The 22,528-nt window shown below is 37.9% G+C and overlaps 1 protein-coding gene across 1 annotated transcript in view; it reads right to left on the reverse strand.

The window, feature by feature from the left end:
* Positions 1 to 16,393: 16,393 nt before the first annotated feature.
* Positions 16,394 to 22,528, reverse strand: part of LOC306855002 (growth/differentiation factor 11-like) — a gene marked incomplete at both ends in the record, with an annotated part of 42,867 nt that continues 36,732 nt past the window's right edge. The window contains 2 exons of the mRNA XM_079393373.1: positions 16,394 to 16,774; positions 16,954 to 17,327. Of these exons, the coding sequence (XP_079249499.1) occupies positions 16,394 to 16,774; positions 16,954 to 17,327 (755 nt within the window). The remainder of the gene's footprint in view (positions 16,775 to 16,953; positions 17,328 to 22,528) is intronic.

Raw genomic sequence — 22,528 nt, forward strand, 5'->3', positions numbered from 1 at the left:
TTTTGAATGTGAATTAAATGTGTATGCAGTTTTTGTTGCCACTATGTAGTCATGGTCGTTGTCATGAACCACTTCTCTAGTGTTCTGTTAACTGTGTTAAAAGCTCTCTGCAAAAATGGGTCAACACACTGGGATGTGTACAATTACATAAGTAGTGATTTCAGCACTGGATGCGTTACTTGACTTGAATCCTCTTGGGTTGACTTACAGACACCCCAAGTACCACTGAAGTAAATACAGTTTACAGGCTTTAGCACAAATGTACAAATATTGTGATCTTTGCTGAATTTTGAGTAGATTTCACAGTTCATTACTAATCTTCAGTGCAATCTGAATTAAATGATTTTCAACAAACGAATTTCATCTTTGATTTAAAAAAAAAATAAAAAAAAAAATTAATAAATATATATATATATATATATATATATATATATATGCATATATGCATACATGCATACAAAATTGTCTTAAAAAAACAATTGAATCTCTAGAAACTATTAGAAAACAGAATTATCTTGAGCATATATATTATATATTCTCAAACTAATTCTGTTTTCTAATGGAGTTTCTAAAGGTTTAATTGTTTTTAAGACAATTTTGTTCTCCACCATACAAGTGACTAAAACAAGCAGCAATATTAAATAGGGGTTGAATAATTATGGCATAGTTGTATTATTAATAAACAGTTTGCCACATTTGCACAGTTACAAAATGTTTTCTCTTCCCGCAACACATTTTTTCCGATACTTGCAGATTAGAAATTATGTTCGTCAATGTGTGCCTAACTTTGAGTCTCTTCCGGAAGATAAAATGATCTATAAGCTTTTGTTGGGCCCACCTGATTCTAGAAAATTGGTCTCTGGCTTTGTAAATATATTCTCTGAACGAACAGTTTATGCTACACACTCTTTGAAAAACTCCTGGGAGGAGGAGTTGGGAATGCAGATTGGAGATGATGTTTGGGGGGAGGGCCTTGGTAGGATCCGATCTTGTTCTATTAGCACCAGGCATCAGTTAATTCAATTTAAGGTGATGCACAGGCTTCACTACTCAAAGACCAAATTGCAAAGAATCTTTCCCACCATTTCATCGCTTTGTGACCGATGTAAATCTGCGGAGGGCTCTCTGACTCACATCTTTTGGACTTGTCCGAAACTGTATAATTTTTGGTGTAACATATTTAAATGGTTTTCTGACATGTACAGTGGGGAAGTCGTGGCCTAATGGTTAGAGAGTCGGACTCGTAATCGAAAGGTTGCGGGTTCGAGTCCCCGGCCGGCAGGGATTGTAGGTGGGGGGAGTGAATGTCCAGCGCTCTCTCCACCCTCAATACCACGACTGAGGTGCCCTTGAGCAAGGCACCGAACCCCCAATTGCTCCCCGGGCGCCGCAGCATGGCTGCCCACTGCTCCGGGTGTGTGTTCACGGTGTGTGTGTGTGTGTGTGTGTGCATTTGTTCACTACTCACTGCTGTGTGTGTGCACTTGGATGGGTTAAACGCAGAGCACCAATTTCGAGTATGGGTCACCATACTTGACAATACGTCACGACTTTACTGACTTTACTTTACTTTACAGCTGTGTATTTGAACCTGACCCAATGATTGCATTGTTTGGGGTTTCTCCTTCTCTACTTAAACACAGTGTTTCAATGCAAAGCACAATTATGTATGGAATGGTAGTTGCAAAGAAAATGATTTTAAAACTTTGGAAGTCAGATACTGTGCCTCAGTTTAGGATCTGGTTAAATGAGCTCATTGGTATATTGCATATGGAGAAGGTCCGCTATGACATGATGGACAATCTTAATAAATTTTCAGATATTTGGCAGCCATTTTTGGCTCACCTTGACAAATACAATACTGATTTTGACCAGCAAGGGAGTTCATAGAGTGCCAACCACCTTCACCATCTCTGTTTAGTACTTGTGTTGAGATTCTAGTGCCAGCGGTGCAGCAGTGTACTTAATTATTGTTGTTTTTTGTAAATATGCCGTTTTTTTTTTTTTTGTGTCTGTGTTCTGTTTTGCTTATAGTTTCTATTCTGTATTTTTTTTCTGTCTGTTTTTTTGGTTTTTTTTGTTACTTGTATACAAAATTCTAATAAAAATATATATAAAAAAAAAACAATGCAAATTGTGTCAAAGCAGCTTTACATCGGCTTGATATAAAGCTGGGTGGCTTTATTTCAGCTTTACAGTATTTAGACGGGGAAATAGTTTGTTGAAATAGTGTCATTCTCCTCTGGCTAAAGCAGAATCAGATTGTGCAATGGACTCATCTGGTTCCTGTGGTCTTGTCCCGATGGCCGTCTTGGAGACAGGGTCTTCACTGGGGATCAGTCTCTGGGGCTCATCTAGGTGTCCTGGCTGTAGAGGTCATCTCTAGGTGCTGATCCACCATCTGATCTGAATACAGTCTGGATCTGGGTGGCTGCAGTGACCATCTGATCTGGATACAGTCTGGATCTGAGTGGCTACGGTGACCTCGGAATAAGAAAGAAACAGACTAATATTAGCGTAGATGCCATTCTTCTAACGATGTAACAAGTACATTGGGTGTTTTGGGTCATCATCAATCCCAGTCACCTGTCTCTCATCAGATCTCATCATCAGTTCACAGCTGTCTCAGATTAGAAGGACTTTAAAAGTAGGGCTTTATCCGAAATCGCCCCTATAGCCTCATTCACCATTCCCTTCATTAGTCCACTCATACAGTTCACTTCAAGGAGTGAATGAAAACAAGTGAGTGAATTCGGACACTGAGTGCACCGGAAGGACTGTCGCTTTTGCATAGTTTGTTTGCTGTTTAATAATCATTTGATATGGGCAGCTCCAGTAGTAAGATTGAAGGATTTATCTTGAACTCTGTCACGGAAATGATGCATTAACCCTAATAGTCAATTTACAAATAATTTTGTTCCTGTGTTGTATTACGCTGTATTACGCCGTGGACGAGCGCTTCTAAAATGAATGGATGGATGATTCAGCTGCAGGTACCATCTTCTGGCGAGACCCGGGAATTCATTTGGCGCACGACTCCCACAGTGTATTCTAGGGATTCTATACATCGGTTGTACACTCGTTTTTGCGGGGCATTGTGGGATTGAATGAGTGGACTGGAGAACATCCACTATGATTTCGAATACCACTTAAAATGGCTGCCCCCTCAAATAGTGCACAATTTGCACTATTCCGAGGTCACCATAGCCACCCAGATCCAGACTGTATCCAGATCAGATGGTCACTGCAGCCACCTGGATCCAGTCCGTATCCAGATCAGATGGTGGATCAGTGCACTATTTGAGGGTATAGGGGGCAATTTTGGATACAGCCTAGCACTCACACTCTGTGACTTTGCTGGTGATTGAATGTTAGCCTGAATGTTTCCTAGTTTCCGTGTTCCTTCCCGTGTTTCCTTGTTTTGCCTTGCCTTCGTGTTTTTATATCTTTATTTTATATTTTATTTTATATTATATTTTTACATGGTTTCCGGATTGTTTGCTGCCTGCCCTGACCATTGACTGTTCTGTGGATTACTCTTTTGCTTGAGCCTTGGATGTTTCTGTTTACTGATGTTTTGACTCTGCCTGTTTTGACCACGCTCTTTCAATAAAGCCTGCAATTGGATCTCCATTCCATCGTCATGACGCCTCCCTCGTTACACAATCACCAGCCACACCCGGATCCAGCAGCTTTTATGGAGTTATCCAGACCAGGTCTTGAATCCAGCAGTCCAAATAATGCGTCTTTGCCTAGGAGATTGTTCTATTGAGGATTATGTTGCGCACTTTGTTGAATTGGCCTATCTGACTTTTATGGATGATATCTGCCTGATGATATTTTTTCGGAAAGGCCTAGCTGAGCCACTACAAACTGTCATGCCACTACACGACCCAAATTGGACTTTGGACACTTATATTGATCTGGCACTGCGATTGAGCTGCTGTGTGGGTGTGGTGGAGGAGGACCACTACATGGCCACCACACTGCAGCCTTCCACTGTCATGGTTACTTCTCCTGAGTCTCATCCTGTCATGGCCGCCATTCCTCAGTCTCATAACATCATGGCCGCCATTCCAGAGTCTCGTCATGTCACAGCTGTCATCTCACTTCTGATCTTCACTGCTGATCTTCCTGAGTCTTGTCACGTCACAACTGACCGTCCAGAGTCTCGTCATGTCACAGCTGATCATCCAGAGTCTTGTCACTTCCTGTCTGTTGCACCCAGATCTCCAAAGTCATTTCGTCAGTATCCCAGACTGGCATCCAGCATGGAGGATCCACCGCTGGTGTCAGCAGGCAGCTGAAGCACTTTATTTGATTGAAAAAAAAATGCAGAGAAACACGCCACTTATACCTTATGTTCACTAGGTCTTCTCTCATGGGTTACTGTGTTCTAAACACACAAAATACGAAGATGAAGGTAAACACTCCACAACTCCACAATTAATAAATCCCCAGATAGGTAAATCCACATAGAGGGAAGGTTGTAACACATGTAACATTGACGCTGTGAACACAATGACGAACTCAAATCAGAAACCATGTGAAAAACTCAGAGAAAATAGTACAAACACAGTCTAAACTACCAAAAACCGTGACAGTTCATACCCTAGGGGAGAAATAGGTAGAATAAGCAGACAAATCCTGCCCTGTTTATTAAATCTGGTCATATTGTCAGAATCGGCATTAACCAAGGAATCTAACAGCACACAGAGTATTTTTGCACACTGCTGGGTGGCACTGTTTTGAAACTTTTTTGCAATCTTTATAACATTATAAGTGGACCTCAGAGAACAGTATAAATTATAAAACGGAGGCAATTCATGACCCCTTTAAGGTTAAAATGTGTATACTGTATGATTAATGTGCCTACAAACAATGGTCTTGATTGGCGAGCAGTCGTTTGACTGTGTTCATGGGTGGTGCGCATTAGCTATCATTTTAAGTTCATCAACAGTAGTCAGAATGGAGCACAGTTTAACAAGCAAAAAGCATAAGACTTTAGACACATCTCTGAAGGGCTCGTAAAAGTATAATAACACAAGTTAACAGCTTCTGCTGGAATCTGAAATTACAGATCTAAAGAAAGAACTCCTCTTTGTCATCCCCTGGAAAGAACAAATAGCAGCTGCTGGGTGTAATAAACTGAGTGGCAGAAACATCAGCAACCTTACTCATTTGGCGCTCCTAATCTAATGTCAGCCCACAGCACCCTCTCCTAAGGACATATCCTGGCAATATCCTGGTACAGGTTCATTCTTTAAACCGCAATTGGAACAAGTCAAGTCAAGTCACCTTTATTTATATAGCGCTTTTAACAATGTAAATTGTGTCAAAGCAACTGCACAATATCAAAAAAGGAAAAGTGTGTGTCAATAATGTAAAACGAAAAGATAAAAAAAAAGATTTTCAGTTAAAGGCATTTCATTATTGAATTCAGTGATGTCATTGTCCAGCTCAGTTCAGTTTAAATAGTGTCTTTGCAATCAGGTCGACGATATCGCTGGAAATGAAGTGTCCCTAACTAAGCAAGCCAGAGGCGACAGCGGCAAGGAACCAAAACTCCATCGTTGACGGAAAGGAGAATAAAACCCTTGGGAGAAACCAGGCTCAGTCGGGGGGCCAGTTCTCCTCTGGCCAAACCAGAGGTGGAAAGTAACTAATTATATTTACTCGCATTACTGTAATTGAGTTTTAAAGTAATTTTTCAAATATGTTTTATAAATATATTTTACTTTTACTTAAGTACATTTTGTTTGAAGTATTGTACTTCGCTACATTTTAAAACGCATTAATTACTGAGTAAAAAAATCAATAAAAATCGCTCCCTGGAAACTACTGCAGTAAATGGGCCGGAGAACAAACAGGCGCTAAAACACAAGAAAGATGCAGACGGATTGTCTAGGGAGACCAAACTAGCAGCTTATAAAATCTTGACATCACCCCTTCGCAAGTATGTAGAGGTAAGCTAAATACAGTGTTGGGGAAGCTACTCTGAAACTGTAGTTTGACAAGCTACAAGCTACTCGTAAGTTAAAGTAGTTAAACTACAGTCAAGCTACCCTTTTGGAAAAGTAGTTAGCTACACTACAAGTTACTATCAAAAAGTAGCTAGCTACATTGAAACTACTTTAGATTTTTTTGAACAACATATATTATAAATAACTGAATAAGTGTCTGAGGAATGTTTTAAGTAAAATATTTAGTGTTTAAAACAATGCAATACAATTATGATTTCAAAGAGTATTGTTTTATTACACACAACACTCAAATATCTCAGACTGTTACAAAAAGTGTAACCTTTACTTGTCGTTTCTTTGAGAGACATGAACTTGGACAAATAAGGCCATGGGTAATTAACGTTAGTTGTTTCTCCATCCTCCAAATCTGCCGCCACGTCTTGCTCCATCATGGATAATATGGGTGTGTCAACCCACTTCTGTACGTCAGTGAACCGTTAGCCACAAGATGCGTGATTAAACAACTGGTGGCGGTAATGGCAAAAAATGCTTTTGCTCGCGCTACACCGCTACTTGCTGCAAAAAGTAGTTAGCTACTGGAAAAGCTACACTGTTTAAAAAGCAACTGAGCTACTGCCAAGCTACTGAAAAATGTAGTTAAGTTAGTAGCGTCGCTACTTGTAGTTAACTACTCCCCAACACTGGCTAAATACTTGTATCATTGCATTGGTGGTTAAAATGAAGCTTTGGCAGTTTAGCAAAAGGTTTTACACAAATTAGCCAAAAAGACAGTGGTGCAGGGTGTGCAATATATATCATCTGCGATAATATTGTAATTGTTGTTTTAACGATGTGCGATTTGACATTAGTGACATCAGTATTTAGCCAAAAACCAAACAAACTCCTACAGAATGCTGTGAAGTCTAGATAAGACTAGTGTGCGCACGCATTTAAAGTGTGTTCTTTCGTGATTCAGTCTGTTAAAATGCATTCAAAATGATCACAAAATTGAAGATATAGGGGCAGAAAATGTATATTTATATAATTTCATATAGTAAATCAATATCACATGAAGAGTGCCGTTGTTCTCCAAAAATCAGCATGATTACGTATATATATATATATATATATATATATATATATATATATATATATATATGTGTATATATATATATATATATATATATATATATTAACAACAGTTCAATAAACAAGGAGTTAATTAAGAGACTTGCCTTTTAGACACCATATTGCCTGTTTTTGCTCTATTTCGACAACAAAATTAATCCCAAACACAGCCACTGCACTGTTTTGCGTCTCTGAGCAGCATGAGGGTGTTTTCGTTCTTGAATGAATCAACCCTTTAAATGATTTGGTTCAGTCACAATGACTCACTTATTAACAGTGACTTGGTGACACCTACTGGTTTTCATTTCACATTTAAAGTATATTTAGATTTTTTTTTTTATATATATATTTTTTTTAAATAAGCATTCAACATTTTATGTCTTATATATCAAAACATTATTTCTGCATTTGTTACTGCAGGTTAAATGTATTCATGTCCTGCATTAAACATGTGTAACTACATCTAAATGCCACTTCAGATGAAGCTTCTGTGTTTCCTCTGCATTGCAAAGATGAATTTTGCTGATATTGATTTAATTTGCCTGGTAACAGCCCAAATGTCTTATTATTCCAAATAGTTTAAGTTTAGTTCCAACCCTGCTCCAACACACATACCATGTAGTTTTCAAATAAGCCTAAATGATTAGATTAGTATAGATATAACCCTAATTAAACACAGCTGATCCAGCTGATATCTATACTGTGTAGGGCTGTGGCAAGTTTGACACCCTTGGCTTATCCCATTTTTGCGTCCCTCCCACTGTTAAAAGGTAACTAAGTAATTTTTTCTCTGAGTAAATTTTAAATGAGCTACTTTTTACTTTTACTTGAGTAGATTTTTAGACTGGTACTTTTACTTGTACTTAAGTAAAATTTCATTAAGGTAATGGTACTTTTACTTGAGTAAAATATTTTTGTACTCTTTCCACCTCTGGGCCAAACGAACCAGCAGTTCAATTCCAACTGCAGCAAAGTCAGATTGTAAGGGCTCAACTGGTTCCAGTGGTCTTTCCCGATGGCTGTCTAAGTGGCGGGGTCCTCACTGGGGATCTGTCTCTGGCGCTCATCTCGGTGTCCTGGTCTCCGCTGATGTTCAGGGCTGTAGAGGTCGTCTCTGGGTGCTGATCCACCATCTGATCTGGATACGGACTGGATCTGGTGACTGCAGTGACCATCTGGGCTGGATACGGACCGGATTGGGTGGCTACGGTGACTGGGGATATGTCCTTGGGGCTCATCCAGGTGTCTGGCCTCCGCCGATGATCAGGGCCACATACATCATCTCCCGGCGCCGATCCACCATCTGATCCGGACACGGACTGAGAAACAGAATAGAAATAGACAAATATTAGCGTAGATGCCATTCTTCTTATGATGTAACGAGTACATCATGTGTTATGGGGAGTGTTCTCGGTTCCGGTTGATCTCATTAATGCAGCCTAACAATCCTTTAACGGATTTGAATAATAGAAGTGTATTAGTGTGTTATGTGTAAGCCAGGTTAAAGAAATGTGTCTTTAATCTAGATTTAAACTGACAGAGTGTGTCTGTTTCCCGAACAGTATTAGGTAGATTGTTCCAGAGGTTGGGTGCTAAATAGGAAAAGGATCTGCCGCCCGCAGTCGATTTTGATATTCTAGGTATTATCAAATAGCCAGAGTTTTGAGAACGCAGCAGACGTGGAGGACTATAATGTGATAAGAGCTCACTCAAGTACTGAGGAGCTAAGCCATTCAGGGCTTTATAAGTAATTAACAAGATTTTAAAATCTATACAATGTTTGATGGGGAGCCAATGCAGTGTTGGCAGAACCGGGCTAATATGGTCGTACTTCCTGGTTCTAGTAAGGACTAGCTGCTGAATTTTGGACCAACTGTAATTTGTTGATCTAGCTTGCAGAACAACCACCCAATAAAGCATTATAGTAGTCTAACCTTGAGGTCATAAACGCATGAATTAGTATTTCTGCATTTGACGTTGAGAACATAGGTCGCAATTTAGATATGTTTTTGAGATGGAAAAACTAAGTTTTACAGATGCTAGAAACATGGCTTTCAAGTGAAAGATTGCTATCAAACAGCACACCTAGGTTCCTAACTGATGAAGAAGAATTGACAGAGCAGCCATCAAATGTTAGATAGTGTTCTAGGTTATTACATGTGGGGGTTTTAGGTCTGATAATTAACACCTCTGTTTTTTCAGAATTTAGCAGTAAGAAGTTACTCGTCATCCAGTTTTTTATATCGACTATGCATTCCGTTAGTTTCTCAATTTGGTGTGTTTCACTGGGCTGCAAAGAAATATAGAGCTGAGTATCATCAGCATAACAATGAAAACTAACACCATGTCTCCTGATAATATCTCCCAAGGGTAACATGTAAAGCGTGAAAAGTAATGGCCCTAGTACTGAGCCTTGAGGTATTCCGTACTGCACTTGTGATCGATATGATACCTCTTCATTCACTGCTACGAACTGATGGCATTCAGATAAGTACGATTTGAACCATGCTAATGCACTTCCACTAATGCCAACAAAGTGTTCTAGTCTATTTAAAAGAATGTTGTGGTCGATAGTGTCGAACGCAGCGCTAAGATCCAGCAGAACTAATAAAGAGATACAACCACGATCAGATGATAGAAGCAGGTCATTTGTAACTCTAATGAGAGCAGTCTCAGTACTATGATACGGTCTAAATCCTGACTGGAATTCCTCACAAATACTATTTTTCTCTAAGAAGGAATATAAATGCGAGGATACTACCTTTTCTAGTATCTTTGACAGAAAAGGGAGATTTGATATCTGTCTGTAATTAACTAAATCTTTGGGGTCAAGTTATGTTTTTTTAATGAGAGGCTTAATAACAGCCAATTTGAAGGTTTTGGGGACATATCCTAATGACAGTGATGAATTAATAATAGCCAAAAGAGGATATATGACTTCTGGAAGCAGCTCTTTTAGTAGTTTAGATGGAATAGGGTTTAACATACATGTTGTTGGTTTAGATGATTTAACAAATTTATACAATTCTTCCTCTCCTATAGTAGAGAATGAGTGAAATTGTTCCTCAGGGGATCTATAGTGCACTATCTGATGCGATATTGTAGCTGACGGCTGCATGGTTACAATTCTATCTCTGATAGAATCGATCTTGGAAGTAAAGTAGTTCATAAAGTCATTACTGCTGTGCTTTTGGGAAATGCCAACACCTGTTGATGCTTTATTTTTTGTTAATTTAGTGACTGTATTGAATAAATACCGGGGGTTATGTTTGTTTTCTTCTTGAAGAGACGAAAAGTAATCAGATCTAGCAGTTTTTAATGCTTTTCTGTAGGATAGGGTATATTTTCCTGCCAGGCTATACGAAATACCTCTAGTTTTGTTTTCCTCCATCTGCGTTCCATTTTGCGGGCTGCTCTCTTTAAGGTGCAAGTGTGCTCATTATACCACGGAGTCGGACTGTTTTCTTTGATCTTCCTTAAGCGTAAAGGAGCAACTGTATCTAAAGTGCTAGAAAAGAGAGAGTCCATAGTTTCTGTTACATCATCAAGTTTTTCCTGCGCTGTTGGATATGCTGAGGAATTGAAATAAATCAGGAAGATTACTTACAAAGCAGTCTTTTGTGGTAGAGGTGATGGTTCTACCATGCTTGTAGCAAGGTGTAGAATTTACAGTTTTAGCTATATGGAGTTTACACAAGACTAGATAATGATCTGAGATATCATCGCTTTGCTGCAGAATTTCAACACCACTAAAATCAATTCCATGTGACAGTATTAAATCTAGAGTATGATTTCAACAATGGGTAGGTCTGGAAACGTGTTGTCTAACCCCAGTAGAGTTCAGAATGTCTATGAATGCTGATCCTAATGCATCTGTTTCATTATCGACATGGCTATTAAAATCGCCAACAATTAAGACTTTATCTGCAGCCAGTTCTAACTCAGATAGAAAATCAGCAAATTCTTTAATAAAGTCTGTGTGGTGCCCTGGTGGCCTGTATACAGTAGCCAGTACAAACATCACAGGGTATTTATCAATAACACGTGTCTCTCTAGATAATGTTATACACAGCACCATAACTTCAAATGAGTTATACTTAAAGCCTGCCCTCCGAGAAATACTACCGAGAAATATAAATTGTAGCAACACCTCCCCCTTTACCTTTCGGATGTGGCTCATTTTTATAGCAGTGATCTTGGGGGGTGGACTCATTTAAAGTAATGTATTCATCTGGTTTTAGCCATGTTTCTGTCAAAAAGAGAAAATCTAGATTATTATCATTGATAAAATCATTTACAAAAAGTGCTTTTGTAGAAAGGAACCTGATATTCAGTAAGCCAAGCTTTATCAATTGTTTCTCTGTATTGTAAACATTTTTTATTTGTTGAACATCAGTTAAATTGTTACTCTTAATTTGGTTTGGACATTTTCTGTATTTTCTAGTTCGGGGAACAGACACAGTCTCTGATATCTGGGTGAAGGAGTCTCTATGTGCTGAGAATTAACTGACACTGTAATATGCTCTGGCCCCCTCCCTGCTTACCGGGGTGATGAGATTCATAGCAGACTGTCGTCACTCAATGGCTGGATGTCTAAGTGGTGATCGCAGAATAACATAGACTTTATAGACAATTGGATGAGTTTTTGTGGCAGACCTGACCTGTTGAAAAGAGATGGTGTTCATCCCTCCTGGGTTGGTGCCGCTCTTCTCTCTATAAATATGGCACATAGTCTTAGAGTTCGTACTTGACTAACTGGGGCCCAAGACAGACAGACTGGCTAAACCAGTCTGCTAGCCGCTACCTTACGTCACAGAAAATTCACACACCTCTTTAACATTATTTTAAGTGATCTCCGACTGGCGAAGTCGAACATCATTAGCGCCGATGTGGATAACAATCTTACTGAATTTACATTTAGCATTAGCCAGCACTTTTAAATTTGCCAAGATGTCAGGCGCTCTGGCTCCCGTTAAACAATGGACTATGGTGACTGGTGTCTCTATTTTCACGTTCCGTACAATAGAATCGCCAATAACCAGAGCACATTCATCAGGTTTCTCAGTGTGTGCGTCACTGAGTGGGGAGAACCTGTTTTATGTTCTGATCGGAACGGAAGAGCGGTGTTTTGACCCGCGACTAGGCTGCCTGACAGTCACCCAGCTGCCCTGCTGCACGGGCTCAACCGGAACCGATCAATGTACAGGACTCCCTGAGCTAGTCGCATCCAAAGCAGTATCTACAGCCCTCACATTCTTACTATCCTCAACTAAAGTTTGGATGTGTGTCTCTAATTCTGAAACTTTCAAGGACTAAAGTTGGCTAAAACTGGCCAAGGGCCATGCATTTTGTTTTGTGTACTGACATCTTTCGTGCCCATCAAGCACAGAAAGCGAGTGTTTACACACTGTGGGTTTTAGACTTGGTGCAAAGCAACATCTTCTTTCAAAACATATTGCTAGTGCAGGGCAAAAAATGCTTAGTGGAATGCGTGGATTGAATTTACTATTAGAAAAGAGAAAGGTTAAATAATAAAAATGTTGAGTAAAGAGCATGTAAAAGTAGTACATGAAGACAGGAAAAAGATGCGAGCAGTTGCTGAATCATGTGCCAGACAATTGCACAAAGAAGTCACAGTAAAAAAGGAGAATTCATGCCAACTAAAGCGACTTTATTGAGCTTTTGCATCTTATTGATAAGTTTGTTGGGGGAAAAAAATACTTGACAATCCACAAAATCCAAACACACACACCACAATAAACAAGCTAATTTTAATTAAATAGGCATTAAATATTAATTGTTTGATAAATATTTTATTAAATATTTTTTGTTAAATAGGTGAGAGAGCAAATAAGTAGTGAGATTGAGATTGGATTGTTTGCCTTAATAGTGGATGAAAGCAAGCATGTCAGCAAAAAGGGGCAGGTGTCTGTGGTGATATGTTAATTGCATGGTGGCTTTGTATTAGAGGAACTTATTTTTTCTCCTTAATTTTTCTCCAGCCAGTCGATTAAATTCCAAATTTCTCTTGAAAATGATCAAACAGGCATTACATAAATGCAATACTGACCACATGCATTGTTTGCCTGTCACAATTGTGTAGCAGAAAAAAAATGTGAAAATATGTCCCACAAGCATTGTAGGCCTATAGTAATTGCCATGCACATTGACTAAACTTTGTTTTGTTGGACTGTGTTAAAAACATACATGAATTCTTTGAAACTGTGCAGACACTGTATAGTTTTTTTTTTCAAACTCAGTTCCTCATGATCTTTTCTGAAAAAAACAAATACAAACAAAAAACAATAAAAAGCCACCGCAACCTCTTGAACCAAAAAAACCAAAAACTAAAAACTGAAATAACTCTTATTGACATAATCAGTCAGTCAAAATAGTCAGTGTATTAAGAAAGGGGCAGTCCTTTTGTATTCTAAATAAAGTATTTATTGTAGAAAACATGTACATCAAACAAAAACAAGGACAGAAATTATAATGTTTTCTTTTTTGCATGAAAACCAAACTACTTCATAATTTCTCTACACAACATAAAGAGTGGTTGAACATGACTAAAATAAGTAGGTAAATCTTCAAAGCAGAGTCTGTCAACTGTATATAATGTAGAATGTTTTCATTTGGATTTTTTTTTTCACATTTACAAATCATTACAAATGAAAAAAACATTAAGAACATTACATTATACATAAGTTTCGAATTGTACAACTTAACAGGGTGATGGCTTATGATCTCCATATCATGCGTTCCATTCTTTGTATCCTTAAAGGACCTTAATATAGAGACACTGTGGCATTTTAGAAGACTTGTACATCATTCAAGTAATAATGTTCTAAAAAACATTGACAGAACTGAAATAGTAAGAGTAAAAAGTTTGATGCAATTACATGCATTTGTATTTTGACCATAAATAGAGGATTTTGGCTGTTTTCAGATGTTATAAAATTTGCCAATTTTAATTTCATAGCAAGGTTTCAAACTGTTTTGATGAGGTAGATTTTACTTATTTTGTGACTGATTTAATTTTCAGTAGAAATAATTACTTGTGGCCCATATAACCTTGTTTCTGTTGTTTACCTAGTTAAAATGTTCGTTGCTAGTTAATACTAAATACAAGACCTGTGTTCTCATGGTGCATAGTCACTGTTTTTTCAAGCCACAAGCAATAGTTGCCAAAACTTGCCTTTCAAATCAGATGTTATCTAGAATGTTAAGGCTTTATAAAGTTCAGTTTTGTGGATTTGATAGTATTACAAAACAGCAATTTAAAACTTCAGACATAGATCAGCTTTGAAATTTTAGATATGATTTGTTTTAGATTGGGCCAACAACTGGTCTCTGCTTCAGCAGAAAGATTTCAAAAGCATAAAGACTTAACATAAAGATATGGTGGATGGACTATCCCTTGTGTAAACTCCATAGACATTACTAAGTTATTAAAATTCATCTACAAAGTTCTTGTGCTTGAAAAGGTCAAATAGAAATGGAAATACAAATTCCTCTTGCCATTTACTTCCCATAGTGCAAAATTTATTGTTGGTAAGTAGAGTGCCCAAAATAATCTTTTATACCCTTCAGCACCATCACACTGCCATCCTTTTTTGTCTTTTTCTCTTTTGTGATATATACATATATTACTTAGATTTAGTGTAAGAAGGCTCCTCTTTTATCCAACATCATAGTGCTTTTGTTTTTAACAACGGGACATATTTGAAGAATAGAAAAAGATTTCTATTCTACTGTACCACTCCCCCTCTCCATCCTTTGCTTTTTCAGCACTCCCAAAGTTTACTGTACCATTAAAGTTTGGTTAGGGATAGGGAATGTTATTTAATTAAATAAAACTAACGTTAAATTAAATGACTTTTCTCTAAATTGCAGATAAGTGTCTTATAGTACTGTTGTGATCCACAGTGACAATCTGTTCTTTTTATTCATGTAAATACATGTGCCAATATAGTGACCTATATGTAATTGTATTCAGTACAGCTGAAAACTTATTTGTATTCAGTACAACTGCATATAGCCATGAACATTTTTGTATTATTTTGGTTTACCTTGACACCGATTTATTGATAACAGATTGTTAAGGCAGAGTTTATGTAAGCAGAGAAGACATTTCTGAAAATAGCATTTATGTAAAATTGAAGTTCATGGAAAATATTTTTTTTTACACAAATTACAATTAAATTACTGTTTGCGACACACTTTTCACTTCTTTTACTTATTTTGTCTATCACAGATGTAGAAACAAATGAATAGTACTACATCATAAATTTCATTAATTCATGCGTCTAAAATAAATGGTTATGATAATTTTCCCCTTAAAAGTGGTAGCAATAAAAAATATCTTCCTTTCTTTTCCTTTGTCATTTTCATGAGTAAAAAGAGGATCAAAGTAGTCATGAAAGGGACTATTTGGAATGTCACACCATAGTGAAAGCAGCTTTAGTGGAGGGGGTGGGGTGCATTTGTCTCCTGTCATGATTTCTTTAATGCATAACATTATCATTAAAGTACAATAAAAATACATGTAGGAAACCTAGAATAAGATTTAGTATGCTGGCTTAAACACTTTGGACTCAATGTCAAAATCTTTCTCACAAATGAAAGATGCATATATGCAAATAATAATAAAAAAATATATAATAATATTATACTTTCCTAAATGATAGATCAACACAACTCCACAAATTAATGAGTATTTTGTCTTATGTTCTATTATATCTTGCACTACGTTTTTATATCATCTTCCATTCTGAAACGGTCCCCTTACCAGCCATAATTCAACAAGTTTCCAGCATCAAGTATTTTTTTTTCTATTTTCTCTGAATGTGTAATATTACACAAAGCAACAAGACAATAAGGATAGATTTGATGTAAAGCGAGATTTTGGACCTGAATCTCAGAACTATCCAGCACAATGCATCAAAAATAAAAATCAAGAAACCAAGTCTTCTTGTATGTGTGTGTGTGTGTGTGTGTGTGTGTGTATGGTGTATGTGTATATATATATATATATATATATATAAAATGATGGTAGAACTAAAATTCAGATTCATATAATAAAGGGAGAAATTAGGATTTATTAGGATCCTGGACCTAAGAGTGTTCTACTAGAGTTATGAAAGAAATAACAAATGTCTTTTTGTTCTCTGTACATTATGTAGTATTCTTTCCAAGGAATGTAAGGAAAATAAAAGGAAATTGCAGAGACTTGTAGGTGCCAGATTTCATTCCTAACACCCTCCCTCCATCACTTTCCCTTAGCTCAACCAAAACACATTATTCTATGAACAGCCACAACGGTCCACCACCATTCCTGGGATTTTGCCATGGATTATCTGCTGTTTATCATTAAAGTACAGCATGTTTATCGGCGACATCTTCGTGGGCGTGCAGCATGGCCCTGCCGAGCCTCTAGGATTGGCATGCTGAACCAGATGAGTATGTGGGTACTTCTGCATGAACATGTACTCACACTGGCCTGAACAGTAGTTTGCCTTGTAACGTTTGGGTGCAATGATCCAGTCCCAGCCAAAAGCTTCAAAGTCCACTGTGAGCGGGTAGCGACAACAGCGGGATTCCGTGGAGTGCTCATCACAGTCAAGACCCAGATTTCTCCGTGAGCGCTTGGTTGTTTCAAGAACCTTGACCTCCAGGAACGGCTGCTGGAGATTACGGGAGGAAGTAGACATACAGAGATGGGTCAAGCACCTTGTAGAAATTGCAGTCTCAAATGCATCTCAAGTGACATAAAGCTAAAAAAAAAATTACATTTGGTTCAGTACGTTGATTATTGTTTCCACTATAGCAGTATTTTTGGTCTAGCAGGTCTAAGGGTCCTTACCAGTCCTTCCTCTCCAGGCCGCAGAGACGTCACAGCCAGATCATTGCCACTCTCGTCATAGGCATTTATATCAATGCCCCAGTTTGTGTGTGGCTGCTTGAACCAGTTCTGCAACACATGCTTGAAATCAATGCTCTGCCAATGACCAACTTGTGAACTGAGCTCGATTTTGAGCGACCGGATGCGGATGTGTCGGCTTCCCTGCTCAGTGATAGGTTTAAGGCGAAGGATCTGCAGGTAAACAGTGGAAGTTTGCTGTAGTGGCCGCAGATAAACCCACAGCTGGGCTTTCAGGACCTTGGTAAACATCAGTTTTGGACTGAACTTGAAGAAACAGCAGTTGGGTTTCCCATCCACCTGCACCAGAGGTTCAGCTAAAGGAAACAAAATAAAATGCTATTATTCACTGCAATTGCATTTAAAATGGTCAAATAGTATGACAGTATGATATAAACAAAACAATATAAATCTAAAATAGATATATAGCTGCAAGCAGCTTCAGGAAAACAATGAACGGTGGACACATGCATTTAACCCTTTCTCTTCAGTTGCTAGCAGTGTTGGGGAAAGTTACTTTTAAAAGTAATGCATTACAATATTGCGTTACTCCCTAAAAAAGTAACTAATTACGTTACTTAGCTACTTTTTATGGAAAGTAATGCGTTACGTTACTTTTGCGTTACTTTTTAAATATGAGCAGGGCTTGATTGTTTTTAATACAAGAAATTACATTAATACAAATGTAAAAGCCCTGTATCTTGTGAAGGAAAAGTAAATTCACGTCTGTAAAGTAAAACTCAGGATAAGAAGGTTTAACACTCTTCGGCAATAAAAAAACAATGAAGTACAATTGTTAGTTTATCTAAAGTCATTGTTTCTTATGGTTGAACTGGATCATCAAAGGTCAGCAGCAAAGACATTGGTTAATAAAATGGGATTAGACCAGTGGCGATTTCTTTAAGACTGCAAGGGAAGCTCAGCTTCCCCTATAATGTCAAAAAATTAATGGTCAAACATGTACTATTGTGTTAACATTTTATTGATTAAAAATGCGTTAAAACACGTTAATCTCGAAGACGAGTTCGTTCAGAATCAGCTACATATAGCAGGTAACTCGATTTCCTTCTCATATATTCCCGTAGCATCAGTGTATTTGCCTGCTGAAGCCCAGCGTCCATTGACTTCTATGGAGCTGCTTTGAACAGTTTTTTTCAGTGCTTCAAAACGAGACGCTCATTGGATAAATGCTGCGATTATGTCCCGCCCCCGGACGCTCAGCGTCTCTGGGGGTGAATGGAGGAGTGGGCGGGACTGGACTCCGGGCTTCTGCGTGATGATTGGAGGGTTTGTCGAAAGACTGCATCTCCTTTTGATTGACAGCGATTGTGTCCTATAAGAAGTCGCTGATGCTGAAGCCATTCGAGCCAGTGTTGCCAATTTAGCGACTTTTCAGACCACCCTAGTGACCTTTTTCCCCAAAAGTGACTAGCGACAAATCTAGCGACTTCTTTGACAAACCTTAGCGAGTCTCTGTGATCGCTGGAACTGCCGCAACGGCGCGAGGTCAGCGCGCACGCACCTCTTTCTCTGTTCAGTGAGCGGCTGAGAGGAGTAGCGCGTTCAGTTCAAATAGATATGTTGCTTCTCTAATTTTACATGCAAATATAGCCGAAATCACAGCACAGGAATTGTCTTGTCTTATCTTGTGTGTATTATTTGATTTCATCAGACGACGGCTCGATTATAAATTAGGATTTTTGTGCAGACTAACTTCTTGGGAGGGAGAGCTGGTTATGTATTCTTAAAGGGCTGCGTTTCAGTCACTATTTCATATTTATCCCGTTGACTGACAACATAAACAGTAAAATATATAAAGGAGAACAGTTTTATTGAGAATTTGGCTGCATTAAAATACAGTATGAGCACAGAGAGACAAACAATGTAAAAGGCAAAATGACGCGATGACGTAATTAATATGGTAATAAGCGCATGACGTCATCTGGCGACATTTAGCGACTTTTCAAACTGGCTTTAGCTACTTTCCATCGAAAGAAGTTGGCAACACTGATTCGAGCTCAGTCCCATAGTGGACTTTGCAAGTGTAGTCAAAAGACAAACTGCTGCAACCTATTTCTTGATATTTGCTTGGCGAAATTGCTGGCCAATTTTCATTATACGTTTCACACAATTATACACCACATTCCTTGTTTCAGTTTAACCTAATTCCCACATTTCCTCCATCGAGTTTAATGTTTTTTTAGATCGTTTGTTCATTCATTCATTCATACAGTAGGCCAGGCGGTGAACTAGCCAGCTAGCAAACTGCACACGATGACAGAATTTACGTATAAATAAATGGACAATTTTTATGATGTAGGCCGAAAATGAGCTTCCCCTCTTTGAAAGACCAGCAGCCGCCACTGGATTAGACACATTTGTGTTGTTTAACATATTTAATTATTGCAGTTTGCGTCATATTCTGAGTTTGCATTTCACTGTTTTAATTCATTTAGATGAATACTAAATCTGTTTTTTTGCGAGTGGGATGAATTCATGCACATTCACATTAAGATCTATAGTAACAGCATGTTCACACAGCGCACTGTCAGTCAATAAATGGGGAAAAAGTAACGGAGTGTCTATTTACACTGTGCAAATAGCCCATCTTGTTGGCAAAGGCTATTTACACTAACTCCGCCCACTAACGTGTGATTGGGTTAGTCAACAATAAAAAAAGAAGTTAGTTTAACATCAGTTTCAGTGGCGTAGATGGTAAGGCACATGCTTTTTGACGCGATCGACCCGAGTTCGAACCCACCTTTTGCCAAACATTTTTTTCTCCCTTTTCAAATCTCATATCGCATCAGAAAGGCATTTATTTTCAATAAAACAAGGAAATAATCAAAAAGTTGAAAATAAAGTATCGGGTAGGGTTAGGGTAGATGTAGGGAGGGCTTTATTGTCCCAATAAGGTGGCATCCATTTAATAAATTTGAATTAAAATTATAATTTACACTCAGTACGTTATTATTGCGTACTGTTTTATAATGTACTACAATACTGAGGTGCAGATAATTGCCACTATTTGCAATAAGTAGTATAAATAGCAAAAAATCTTGCTATTTTAACAGTGTAAACAGAATCTATTGCTATTTGCACTTAGTGTAAATAGCATCTGTCACTAAAAAATATGCTATTTGCACTGTGCAAATAGCCGCTGCCAAAAAGTAACTGGCGTTACTTTTTTGAAAATGTAACTCAGATATTTTCTTGTAAATTAAAAAGTAATGCGTTACTTTACTAGTTACTTGAAAAAAGTAATATTATTACGTAACTCGCGTTACTTGTAATGCGTTACCCCCAACACTGGTTGCTAGTGTCCGGAAATGGTATGAAACTTGGTGCCAATTGTCATACTTGCAATATGAACATACAAAAAATATCAAATCAAATCACTTTTATTGTCACATCACCACAGCACACGTGTCTTGGTGAGTGAAATTCTTGAGAGCGTGCTCCAGACAGTGCAGAAACAATTTACATATAAACATTACTATACATACTTACAGACTTATACAGATGACAATGTGTAATGTACACATACATATACTCAGTACACACAGTGTACTATTAGACATACATACAGTTATCGATACACACATTCTACATTATGTACACATATACACACAATAATGTGTGAAGATGCAGCAGATTATATATAAACCGGATACGCAAATGTCATGGATGTGCATTGGATGGTATCCAGTGGTAGCAAAAATATTGTTGTATTAGTGCAGTAGTGTACTGGCAGTCCAGTTTGAACTGTATGGAATTAAAGTGCAGTGCGTATACTGTAAGGTGGGAGTATGCTGTAGGTGTATTAGTTCTGACCGGAAAATAATAAATGGTCCTAAAACAATTATAATACTTCTATTCTTAATAGTCATTCTCTAAAATGACCTCCATATCAAACAAATGAGAAATACAAAAAATACGAAAATACACAGCCTTTAATTACATGCTACTGTGACTGTAAAAAAAAATATATATTTTTAATAAAATAAATAATTCAGCCACAAAACTTCAAGAGTGTAAAACAGACAGACAAAGAGAGAGACAGAGTGAGATCAAAGTTTCAAATGGAGACTGCTAACCAGTTAGTTACCATTAAAAAGGAATCTAAATTTTTCCAACAAAAAAAATAAAAATTATACTGTCTAAATATGCATCCAAATGTAATACCAGAAATACTTTGGGTAACACTTTCACATAGGGACCAATTCTCATTATTAACTATTAACTACTTTTAACTAGTTGCTTATTAGCATGCCTATTATTAACATATAGGCTTTTTATTAGTACTTATAGAGCACATATTCTGCATTACTATATTACATCCCTAATCCTACCCAATACCTAAACTTAACAACTACCTTACTACCTTATTAATAAGCATTAAGGAGTTTCTTGAGGCAAAACTCGTAGTCAATGGTTTGTTAATAGCGAGAATTGGACCTTAAAATAAAGTGTGACCGTAATACCTAAATAAAAGTAAGTATTTACGTCTGAAAATTTCCTTCAGCCACTAATTTATTTGTTTTACTTACACATAATGCATAAAATGAAAACCGAATAAAACATTTTTTCTAATATATGCAATACTTTAGATATAAATAAAGGCTGCTTAATTAAGAGGTGACTATCTTTTAGTGTCATGATTTCCTCTCAAAATACAGAACATTGCCAGAGAATTACAATAGAGTACAATTATGCCACTCATTTGAATGTGCACACTTCCTGCTGACAGCTAGTAGTGCTATGATGTGAATAACTAAAATCTCAATTTAATATAAACCCAACAATGGACTTAAAAGTTTCCTTTTTTATTATTATCATTAATCCCTCAACATGGCAGTTCCGTACACCGTTTAGAATTATCAGTGTCTTGGCATCAGGTTGACAAAGTTTGGTGTGTGTCACGAATCCGGTCTATGAACTTCCGTTCACTCACCACCAGAGGTCACACCGCATGGACTCTTGCATTACACCACTGTTGCACTTCACCATTGGACTACAATTCCCATCATCCATTGCACTGACGACACACAGCTGTCACCAATCTCACATTGCTCTGATTACACAGCCGATCACACGGGGGCCGTTTCTCAATACCAAGTTCGCAGAGTCTGGACTTCCGTCCTTTCGAGTTTGGACTTGCCAAGTTCGACTCAGAAGAACGAACTCTCGAGGACGGGAGGACGAACTGAATTCTGGGTTATGGCCCGTATCAAGTCCGCACAAGTCACCTCTCGATGCATCCTCGGTAAAAGGGGCGGATCAAGAACACATCCGGGGATTTGAACTGGACTTGGCTAGATGTGAACTTTGAATTGGAACAGTACTTGGGCAGCGACTGATGACGTTTCACAAGTCCACAAGAACACAAGTACAGACAAGTACGCATATTGAGAAACAGCCAAAGTCCTGCCATATGTTTATTCCACCCATGAACTCAGCAGCTGATTTCACCAGAGGCGGAACCAATGACCTGTAGCACGAAGCGAGATGAATGAAC

The sequence above is a fragment of the Barbus barbus genome, assembly GCF_936440315.1.
Source record: "Barbus barbus genome assembly, chromosome: 35".
NCBI classification, from domain to species: Eukaryota; Metazoa; Chordata; class Actinopteri; order Cypriniformes; family Cyprinidae; genus Barbus; species Barbus barbus.